The following is a 12,306-nucleotide window of genomic DNA, read 5'->3' on the forward strand; positions in this document are numbered from 1 at the left end:
GTGAAAAACATTATAAATGTAATGTATGTTCATATAGATGCTCGCGAATTAGTGATCTCAAAAATCATGAAATGACACATACTGGTGAAAAACCTTATAAATGTAATGTATGTTCATATAGATGCTCGCGAATTAGTGATCTCAAAAAACATGAAATGACACATACTGGTGAAAAACATTATAAATGTAATGTATGTTCATATAGATGCTCGCGAATTAGTCATCTCAAAAGACATGAAATGACACATACTGGTGAAAAACCTTATAAATGCAATGTATGTTCATATAGATGCTCGCAAAATAGTCATCTCAAAAAACATGAAATGACACATACTGGTGAAAAACCTTATAAATGTAATGTATGTTCGTATAGATGCTCGCAAATTAGTAGTCTTAAAGAACATAACACGAGACATAATGGTGAAAAACCTTATAAATGTAATGTATGTTCATATGTGTCCACGAGACTCTATGATCTTAAAAGACATGAACACACACATACCGGTGAAAAACCTTTTAAATGCAATGTATGTTCATATAGATCCTCGACATCTGGTAATCTTAAAATACATAAAATAACACATACTGGTGAAAAACTTTAAAAATGCAATGTATGTTTATATAGATATTCGCAACTTAGGTATATTATAAAACATGAAATGAGACATGTTGGTGAATAACCTTTTTAAAACAATATTTTTCATATTATTTATTTTTATTTATTTATTTAAGAATACGAAACATTGTGAACACAACAAATCGAAATTCAAGACGTACACAACATGAGATTTACATTATAAGCATGGGCGGCTGGCTCCTTGGGTCAAATAGTCAATCACCTCCCAAAAATAAATATCTTACAATCTATATACATTATACAATGTCAATTATCTCCTATATTTTATTATCTTACGCCTTTTTCCGTTTTACCGAGCGATTGTTACGTGACGCACGCTAATTTATATGTACGTGTATCTAACCACCATACACACACACGTATCTCAACTCTCACAAGCGTTGCTCGGTCAATTTCATGAACGCCAAGATTCATATTTCTTAATAATATTTCTTTCTCTCTCATTTCCCATATGTGAGACGGAAAGAAAGCACAAAACATGCCTTTTTTCATATTGTTTTATCGCTTGCATACACTAAATTTTGGTCATTGCCGAAAACGAGACAGCTATACTATTTTCAATATGTAAAATGAAACAGAATGTTATAGAATTATAAGTGTGTGATCGTACATAAATTAAATATAAAATAATTATAATTAATTAACTTTATTCAATAATTGATTCAAATAAGATTTATAAAATAATTATGTAATTATTTGGGAATAAACTAAAGTGTATAATTGTCGATTATAATTAATTAAAATAAATTTAATTTATTTATCGAGAATAATTTAATAAATAAATTAAACTAAATTACTACAAGGAGTCTTTATTTTGAAAATAATCTACGAAGTATTTTACGGAAAACATCTGATCTGAAGACAGTGACAAGTGGTCAGCTGTCTTTGACATTTACGTAAATATTTACGAAAATAAATTCGAACTGAAAGTTAATTGGATAATTAATAATCTGGACGTCTACCTATTACTAGGTGGCGATTCTAAATAACATAAAGTTAAATAATATCGATTAGTGTATTCCAAGAGTGTCATTCAAGAACTTTTAGTTGATCACCCTCTCCCCGAATAGTACCGAGCTAGCCGAACGAAGGTTCTTAATCGGTCGGAGGGCAGGGCCAGTTGAAGATAAAGTGCTTTCGATACTATTCCAGGACCGGGGTATCGTCACTACCTTTCTATAAGTTAAGTCTAAAATTGCTATTTTTAATTCCACTATTGGGACACTAAAAATGAAAAACAAGATCAGCTGACTAATATACTAGAAGGCGATGATCCGGTCTTTTCGTACTCAAGGGGAGCCGTCTGCTGAAGGTAGACAGTTCTGTCGGTATTAGTACCTACTTATCTAAATGCCAATGGCAACTTACCTACCGACTATTACCCTCGATTACTTGGTTGTAGGTCATACACAAACGAGGTCGACTATGCATTCCACAATAAACTGAATAACAGAAAAAAAGAGTAGGAGTCAAAATCATACTTCTCATCGAGGTAAATATGGTCAAAATATAGGTACAGCTTTTCTGTGCTTGATGGTTTTAGTTAGGTACCTATAAGCTTTTCTGTCTTATTTGCTGCTGTTAAAAACTTCTCATTAGTAATGTGATCAGCCCAGAATATCTTCATGGTCCCCGTTACAGCCACACACAGATAGCCTTACCCTCTTCTTATTTAACGTTTCAGTTTTAACTTAATAGACCAGAACGTAACGCAACTACTGATGTACCTTCCCTCAAGTTCGAAGCTAGCTCAGGGTGTTGGTGTGCACTTGGGGTGTCAAATAAATTGTTTGTTTCAACTTTTGTAATTTAGTGCTATAAAGGAACACGGGTCCAGAATTAAATAAAACACCAGGATTAGCTTTACTTCGTATAATGTTTTCACCAGTAATTTTTATAATATTCCTTTACACTTGCACCTTAATATTAATTTGTGACTTTATAAAAATACTTTCTTTATAACAAGGTTCTTAAATTTCTTATTTTTTATGTACCTAATTAATGTTTTATAACACAATCCGAATTACTCTTTACAATTATTATTGTTTTAAATTACATTCCTTATGGTTTCTTAATTTACAATTGTGGCTTTTGGATTACAATCCTAATTGTTCTTATTTTATAATAATTATAATTAGGTATATTTGAGCTATCACTTAAACACCTAGCGATGACTTTAATTTTTCCGGATAATTAATACAATATTTGCAGCGACCGGCGTCGGATGCAACTTTGCACTATTTTTCGTAACAAACCGTTGAGGTCATATTACGTGCATCTCAGTCTGAGGCTCTAACCACCCTTCCCGCGAGAGCCGGCGCCTTTTACAGAGATAAATTACTCCGCGTAACTCTGTTTCTAATTCGCTAACGGTTGGCATCAAAATTATTATCCGAATACATAAAATCTTATGTCTACAAATATTACACAATGATGTTCATTTACAATTCGAAATAATACCAAATCAAACATTATTATATTATAATTCTTATGACCTACTAATTTCTTTAGCTGTCGTCTGCTTTTTCCGTTAGCATTATCATGTATTCATCTACGTTATACATATATGTTTATCAATTAGCTTATATTATGTAGACACAATTTCCATATTTTATCGCAAGACATTTTATAAAATTATCCAATCTTATTACTAGACAAGTGCTTCCCTCATCTTTCACCCTGTGTTACCGTTTACTTCTACGCCTCGTATACCAGCTCGATACTCAATGCATACGACTTTTATCTGAAGAAGGAAATCGATAATATTATTATGTTTTCAGCCTTTTGACTACAAGGTCAGGGAACGTGTTTACGCTAATTAATTACACAAGGATGGATAATGGTATAAGACCACAAAGTCCAGCAACGTAACACCACCTATAGTTATTATGAATGAAGCATCAGATCTTTTCAATGTTGGCATTTAAAATAATTCTAGGTGATTAGGTACTACTAAGTACACTCTAGTTAGGCAGGTACCTACAAAGTTGATAAAAAAATCCTACTTGAGATATAGTATAAATTAATTAAATTAGCTACAAGAATTTTACAATACATATTGATATAACAAAATTATTTTCCAATATGCAGGGTGTATAGAAAGACAATCCGTCACGATATAAAGATAACACGAGCCAATAATAAATACCTACTACACATCATTATTATTTAGTTGAAAATTATGGTAATTTGTGCAAAACCATTTATTACTGCACTCAAGTAAGTAGATAATCACAAAGTTAATAAAATACTGCCACTGTTGCGCGTGTAAAAAAATGGAATGAAAACTGAGCGATATTAATATTTTTGTGAAGTTTACCAACATAACCACGATTCATGCGCTTGCAAAATAATTACAAATGTTAAGGTTCAAATTAATAGACTATAAGTATGTATCATTCAAACCTGCATCAAACAAACGAAATCGGGCGGTTGGGTTTGGGACGGTTTGGTAAATGTCCACGGAAACGCTTTTCTGACAACTAATTAGTGTTGCCAGTGCTTAAAATTAATTCAATCATTAATTTCCATAAAACGGCAACTCCTACGTCACAACACCAAACAAAACAAAAACGAACTTTGAAACTTCAACCGGCAGTCCTTCAGCTCAGCGCGTCCGAATAATATTATTATTGTACAATACTACAACGAATTCACGCAATCAAACAAAAATTGAGACGAAGTTTACGCAGATTCAAAATGGAACAAGGTAAGTTGTTTAAGACTATTTAAAACAAATACCAAAGTGTTTTACCCACGTGTATAAAAGTCAGTTCTGCGGAACTGTCCATATTGTCGTAATAATAAATAGTTTGATAAAATAAAATTAGGCTTGGTCGCGGTGTTACAGATATCTTTGGCTAATACTATATCGATGTATATCTCTTACTCGTCCAAGATAATCAATATTCATGAGTGAGATGTTATGGACACCACGTGGATTTCTTGCAGCATCTCGTTCCCTATTAAACATAGCATGGGTTGGTGTTTACAAAGTGCTTGGTATTTTCACAATCTCAAAATACGCAGAATCGATTTTCACACACTGTCTGTCCTTATAAAAGTGACAACCATGAATGTCTCAAACATTATAGTTAATACTCTCAAAATTTCAGCTGCCTAATAAATAACATTACAAAATATTCAGTTTACACAGCAATGATAAACAATCTACCCTCTTTTGCTTTCATGTATAAAACGCATTTTTGAATGGCTACCTTCATACTGATTATTAATGTGTATACATTTTGTTTCAGATATACCTTTGTGCGGAGCCAGGGTTGCGTATTGGAGTACCGCAGCTACGGAGGCGTTCCTCGCTCTCTATAAGGAGTTGAAGGACCAAATCGGAAGTTTTACTATGAAGTCTAAAAAAAGTTTGTGGGATGAAATTTCCCGCAAAATGATTGGATATGGGTTTGACTTTACATCGGCTCAATGTGAGAACAGGTGGAGGGTCCTGGAGCGCAGTTATAAAAATTACAAAGATAAGGTGAATAGAACTGGTGAGGGTCGACAGACCTTCCAGTTTCTTAACGAAATGGATGATATATTTTACCGTCGGCAGAACATATATCCGGTGATGGCGATGTCCTCGGACACAATTGTGGGGTTAGATGTGTCGTCAGACCATTCTGAGACAGCTGAGACAGGACCGTCGACCTCAACGCCGCATTCGATAGCCGTCACTCCTCGTCAGTCACTGAAAAGAAAAAAATATAGCCACGAAGAGTACCGCAAAGATATGAAAAAATATTTTGACAGAAAAATTGAATTAGCAAACGAACGCGCGGAGGCGTCGAGGCTAAAAGCAATTCAATGCGAAAAAGTAGTAAGCATGCTAGAGAATTTCCTTAAGAAATGATTTTTTTAGCAAATCTTAAAAATCAGCAGATTTCTATTTACATCAAGTGTTCACTTTTCATCTGTATTATAGTTAAGTTGATTTTTTGTTAAATACTTGTCATGTGACCTTTTGCATTGTGCAATTTACAATCTTATTATGCTTGTGATCATTTACTAACAGATTTTTTATAATTCCTACATATAGTTGTATTTGTCCGACACAATAATGTGTCACATAAGTTCCTTTGCTATTTTATATTTTAAAATAGTATTTTTATAACATCAAGTGTTTACCTTTCATCTGTATTATAGTTAAGTTGATTTTTTGTTAAATACTTGTCATGTGACCTTTTGCATTGTGCAATTTACAATCTTATTATGCTTGTGATCATTTACTAACAGATTTTTTATATTTCCTACATATAGTTGTATTTGTCCGACGCAATAATGTGTCACATAAGTTCCTTTGCTATTTTATATTTTAAAATAGTATTTTTATTAACATCAAGTGTTTACTTATTATCTGTTTTATATTTAAATTGATTTTTTGTAAAATACTTGTCGTATGACCTTTTGCATTGTGCAATTGACAATCTTATTATGCTTGTGATCATTTACCAACAGATTTTTTATATTTCCTACATATAGTTGTATTTGTCCGATGCAATAATGTGTCACATAAGTTCCTTTGCTATTTTATATTTTAAAATAGTATTTTTATTAACATCAAGTGTTTACTTTTTATCTGTATTATAGTTAAGTTGATTTTTTGTAAAATACTTGTCGTATGACCTTTTGCATTGTGCAATTGACAATCTTATTATGCTTGTGATCATTTACCAACAGATTTTTTATATTTCCTACATATAGTTGTATTTGTCCGACACAATAATGTGTCACATAAGTTCCTTTGCTATTTTATATTTTAAAATAGTATTTTTATAACATCAAGTGTTTACCTTTCATCTGTATTATAGTTAAGTTGATTTTTTGTTAAATACTTGTCATGTGACCTTTTGCATTGTGCAATTTACAATCTTATTATGCTTGTGATCATTTACTAACAGATTTTTTATATTTCCTACATATAGTTGTATTTGTCCGACGCAATAATGTGTCACATAAGTTCCTTTGCTATTTTATATTTTAAAATAGTATTTTTATTAACATCAAGTGTTTACTTATTATCTGTTTTATATTTAAGTTGATTTTTTGTAAAATACTTGTATGACCTTTTGCATTGTGCAATTGACAATCTTATTATGCTTGTGATCATTTACCAAGAGATTTTTTATATTTCCTACATATAGTTGTATTTGTCCGACGCAATAATGTGTCACATAAGTTCCTTTGCTATTTTATATTTTAAAATAGTATTTTTATTAACATCAAGTGTTTACTTTTTATCTGTATTATAGTTAAGTTGATTTTTTGTAAAATACTTGTCGTATGACCTTTTGCATTGTGCAATTGAAAATCTTATTATGCTTGTGATCATTTACCAACAGATTTTTTATATTTCCTACATATAGTTGTATTTGTCCGACACAATAATGTGTCACATAAGTTCCTTTGCTATTTTATATTTTAAAATAGTATTTTTATTAACATCAAGTGTTTACCTTTTATCTGTATTATAGTTAAGTTGATTTTTTGTAAAATACTTGTATGACCTTTTGCATTGTGCAATTGACAATCTTATTATGCTTGTGATCATTTACTAACAGATTTTTTATATTTCCTACATATAGTTGTATTTGTCCGACACAATAATGTGTCACATAAGTTCCTTTGCTATTTTATATTTTAAAATAGTATTTTTATAACATCAAGTGTTTACCTTTTATCTGTATTATAGTTAAGTTGATTTTTTGTAAAATACTTGTCGTATGACCTTTTGCATTGTGCAATTGACAATCTTATTATGCTTGTGATCATTTACCAAGAGATTTTTTATATTTCCTACATATAGTTGTATTTGTCCGACGCAATAATGTGTCACATAAGTTCCTTTGCTATTTTATCTTTTAAAATAGTATTTTTATTAACATCAAGTGTTTACTTATTATCTGTTTTATATTTAAGTTGATTTTTGTAAAATACTTGTCGTATGACCTTTTGCATTGTGCAATTGACAATCTTATTATGCTTGTGATCATTTACCAACAGATTTTTTATATTTCCTACATATAGTTGTATTTGTCCGACACAATAATGTGTCACATAATGTTCCTTTTCTATTTTATATTTAAAAATAATATTTCCATTAACATCAAGTGTTTACTTTTGATCTGTGTTATAGTTAAGTTTCCATTGTGCAATTGACAATCATAATATGCTTGTGATCATTTGAGCCGCGTTGACATGGTCCAAGTACACTCGGACCGAGTGCCATTCAAGCGCACTCGTATGAGACAGCTTCATACAAATTACTCCTATCCAAGATAACTTGGACGAGTAGGACGCGGTCCGAGTAGTTTGGATAGGAATAATTAGTATAAAGCTGTCTCATATGAATGCGCTTGGATGGCACTCGGTCCAAGTGTACTTGGACCGTGTCAACGCGGCTTTACCAACTAATTTTTTATATTTCTTATGTATGGTTGTATTTGTCCGACACAATAATGTGTCACATAATGTTCCTTTGCTATTTCATATTTAAAAATAATATTTCCACTAACATCAAGTGTTTACTTTTGATCTGTGTTATAGTTTTTGTGATAGTTAAGTTGATTTGTTAAATACTTATGTGACCTTTTCCATTATTGTAATTAAAATTCCAATGCTCATTATTTAATCTAATAAAAATATTAAAAACATTCTACATTTTTTTTAAGCATTACCATGACAATATACTTTCCATCATTAATTCACATTATTTTAAAATTTGATTAAACTGTATTAGCAAGATTATAAATTAAAAATAATTGAATAAGTTTTAGAATTTACGAAAACTAATCTCAGAATTAGAATTTATGCCCAACATCATGATGTAATCTCAGTAAACTAGCACTAGAAAATCTGGTGGTGCCGGATGGTAACCTACAGAATGGTACCTATGGAAAATTGTAAAAAAAAAAACAAGTTTTAACATATTATGATTTTATTTCAATAAAGTAATATGTAATTTTAAAAGAGCAGTCTAGCTTTATTGTTATATCACAATGGTATCCTGAGATACGCGAATCTTCTATATCTTTCCAGATCAGCCAGTGGGTAAGTACCTGTAAAGCGTGGCTAAGTCTATCATTGCATCTTCCTCGACCGTTTCTGATAGATATTGTTTTATTTATATTCATAGCATATTCTTTTTCTTCTTAATTCCAAGAGTCCCTTCTCCAGCAGTTTTTAGCGTATATGGCACTATGCCAGTGGCTGAAATCACACCCGGCTTTGTGGGATTTTGAACCTACATTGTGTGGCTGTATTCCAGTGAATTATTTTTATATAATATTATATTCGTTAAATAATAGGCACTTACAACACCGAAACAAAAATTATGTAGGTACTGATTTCCACACCACCCTGGAGGTATAGTACTATGGTGCGTTTTTTTTTTACTTTGTGGTTTCCCCAGGAGGCATATTCCACAGCGTTTTATATTAAAAAGTATCTTCATTATGGTCAATATCAGTAATATATATGTACACAGGAAAAGAAACCTTCTACATATTTTTCGAAGCTCAGTATAAAGTTGACTGAACTTCGAAAACAGATGTTTGCGATGGATACTGGTATGACTGTAGGAGCAACGAGGAGGTATAACGCACCAAGCAGCCTCTCATCGCACTGAGAGTGAAGAGGCGACATTGGAACTGGCTCAGCCACGTGCTGCGGATGCCAGAAGAGAATTTCAACCTGGCTTGCCTGTTCTTCAAGGCAACTGGATTCCGGCGTCCTGGAAGGCCGCTAAATACTATCTATAGAGTATGTATGCCGGGGCTACGGGATGCTGGTTTGACCTGGAACGATGCAAGAAAACTGGCAAACGACAGGGAATCTTGGGCGCGCCTCGTGGTGTCTATATGCTCCAACTAAGGGACGGATATGGCCGAAGAAGAAGCAGTAATACTTTTGTTATACTTATTATGTTGAAACTATTGCTAACCTAAACAAAATATAAAACATATTTACAGTAAAGAGTGGAAAGACTACCTAAATAAAATTTTAAAAAACTAGACTAACAAAAATAAGTATATACAATGTAAGTAAACCCAACCTATATCTAACCATTAAACAAAATAGAAAACATATATTTACAGTGAAGTGCTTGTGGAAACAAATATAGTAACTAATAAAGACTAGGTAGGTACCGAAATAAAATTGAAAAAACTAGACTAACTAAAACTAATCACCTATATCTAACCATTAAACAAAATATTAAAGACAAGTTACACTAGGTAAGAGGTACTTTGAAAATACCAGGTAGGACTCCATTCAGTTAACACTTTTTGCTCACAAGGCGGCTCTCGTGGTGCAGTGGGTAAGGCGCTGGCCTTCCACCCGAGAGTTCTGGGTTCGATTCCCGGTCATGACAAAAACACTTGTGTTTTTCTCAAAACCTGGGTGTTTGTGATTGTTCAAAATTACTAACAACCACCTTGTACGAAAAAGCAAGGACATGGTTATTAATAATTAAAAAAAAAAAAAAAAAAAACACTGCTCCCACAAAATCTATATTTGATGAAGTAACAAAATATACCTACTACCGGCGAACAACAAATAGACACCATAGCAAAAAGTTACAGATAAAAACATGATAGGTAGGTACTTAACTGAAATATTGAACTCTGCCTATACGTATACTAAAAGCATTAAAAATTTTATGGAAAGTTCCTGGATGCAAGAAGTTGAGCTATCTCATTTCGTCTATCTGCGCCAGCTGTACTGTTATTGCGGGATAAATAGGATGAACCTGCTTCAATACTATCTCCAGTAGGTGAATCAATATCCCACTCAAACTGGTCATTTAAAGACATATTGTGTAAAACACAACATGCTCGAATAAAGTGAGTAATTAAAACAATGTTTCTAAGTTTTAAGTGGTAGAGTTGTCTAAATTTTTGTTTCAGTAGACCAAATGCGTGCTCAATTTTGATTCTACTTTTACTGAGTTTGGTATTATAATTAATTTGTGTTTGATTTAGTACTCCCCTGGCTTTATAAGGTGTCAGCAAATTCCTGAGGCAAGGATATCCACTGTCACCAAGTATGTATTTGTCGTTACATTTACTTGGTAGTTGTCTATACAGTGAAGAATTTCGATATACTCGACTATCATGTACTGAGCCTGGATATCCAACATATATATTTCGAAATTTGAGATTATCATCACACACAGCCTGCAACTAAAATAAAGGATAGTTAGTCATACAGAAAGCAATAAAATCCTGCAAACAAGTATGGCACGAATGAGATTTTCAGCTAGGTACTTGGGAAAGTTATTAAATAACATTATTTTGAACCAGTGCTATGATTAAATTTATGAGAGATTATTTATTCTTTAACCTAAGGCGAGTTTTTTTTTTATTATTTTAAAACACAAATATATCTAAAACAAAGAAATTTAGAAAAATATCTTGTCTTACCTGCATTGAATAATATGATTTCCTATTGATATATGACAATGGATCATCTCCTGGCTTATCAATTTTTATATGACTACCATCAATGACACCGATGACTCCCGGAAACCCATTCTCCCTAAAAGCCATTTCTATAACTGCTTTCTCAGAATTCGTTGGCCATTGTATTATTTCTGGGGATAAATTACTAATAAACACAGTCACTCTTTTGATGACTCTGGAGAGAGAACCGATAGTGATATTAAATCTATCAGCCACATCTCGAAATGACGCAGTTTGATGTCCAGCAAACCAAAGGAATATGAGTAAATGGTTAGTGGCGCTGATTCTATCATTGCCGCCTCTGTTCTGGGTTGGAAAATAAGAAGAATTTTGAAATCGCTCCGTGAGATCTGCATGCACATTTCTAGACACGCGAAAATGCATCATGAACTGCCTGTCCGTGTACTCTGCAACAGTATCTTCGCAATAATTTTCATTTTTCTTATTGACAATGGGCTGAAAGTCTTCCAGCATGAAAAAATCATCATCAGACGAATCTTCCGACGACGATTCAAAAATTAATGGAATACATTGAAATAAATCCATTGTATTGAAAACCAAAAATACAAAGTACTAAATCTAAAATATTAATATTAATACACGATGATCTTACACATGCCGGAGAATGCTGTTTTTAGGCATGTCGATTTTCCTTAATCCTACAAAATATTATATTAAAAGTCAAATGTCGAGAAAATAACAAACGAAATATTTGTAGAAAATCTTAGATCGATATGTTTTCAGGTTATGTATACTTTTTAATGATTTCCCGTTTGACAGATCGTCTTAGTCTATGAATCGTCCGAATTGGTTTGAAGTTTCATGTCAAACCATTTCTGATGATCCGAGAACGGTTTGATTTTCAATGATACACTGAACCAAACGTCAAATCTCAAACCATTTCCGGTCTCATACAATTTGTATGTATATTGTCTATGGTTTAATTGGATTTGTTTCGTACATGTTGAAAGAAACGAACCTTTTAAATGACGATCGGGCACATATATGCTAAGAGCGATTTAGTGTCTATGATTATATCTATGCCATTCCGACATATTATACATACATAGTTTTTGACAGCTATGACACAGAACCCTATGAAACAGGACGCCAACATAAGAAACGGGTTTTTCGGCATTTATATGACCGATCGTCATAGAGTTTATTTAAGCCATTAGTTATAAAGAAAAAAAATCG

At 32.4% G+C, this 12,306-nt stretch overlaps 1 protein-coding gene and 1 long non-coding RNA gene across 2 annotated transcripts; one reads left to right on the forward strand and one right to left on the reverse strand.

Moving 5' to 3' along the window:
- The first annotated feature begins 4,196 nt into the window (after positions 1 to 4,196).
- Positions 4,197 to 5,603, forward strand: LOC147077304 (uncharacterized). The gene is made up of 2 exons (XM_085941486.1): positions 4,197 to 4,346; positions 4,894 to 5,603. Exons 1-2 carry the CDS (start codon positions 4,337 to 4,339, stop codon positions 5,499 to 5,501), a joined length of 618 nt encoding a protein of 205 aa, XP_085797612.1. The 5' UTR covers positions 4,197 to 4,336; the 3' UTR covers positions 5,502 to 5,603.
- Positions 5,604 to 8,567: 2,964 nt separating this feature from the next.
- LOC147077305 (uncharacterized) lies at positions 8,568 to 12,093 on the reverse strand. The gene is made up of 2 exons (XR_015069801.1): positions 11,071 to 12,093; positions 8,568 to 10,830 (listed from the first exon to the last, which is right to left on the reverse strand). It is a non-coding gene; the product is annotated as an uncharacterized LOC147077305 (long non-coding RNA).
- Between the last annotated feature and the right edge of the window lie 213 nt (positions 12,094 to 12,306).

The sequence above is a fragment of the Rhyacophila brunnea genome, unplaced genomic scaffold (assembly GCF_057557595.1).
Source record: "Rhyacophila brunnea isolate RB1 unplaced genomic scaffold, BYU_Rbru_1.0 scaffold_13, whole genome shotgun sequence".
In the NCBI taxonomy this organism is placed as follows: Eukaryota; Metazoa; Arthropoda; class Insecta; order Trichoptera; family Rhyacophilidae; genus Rhyacophila; species Rhyacophila brunnea.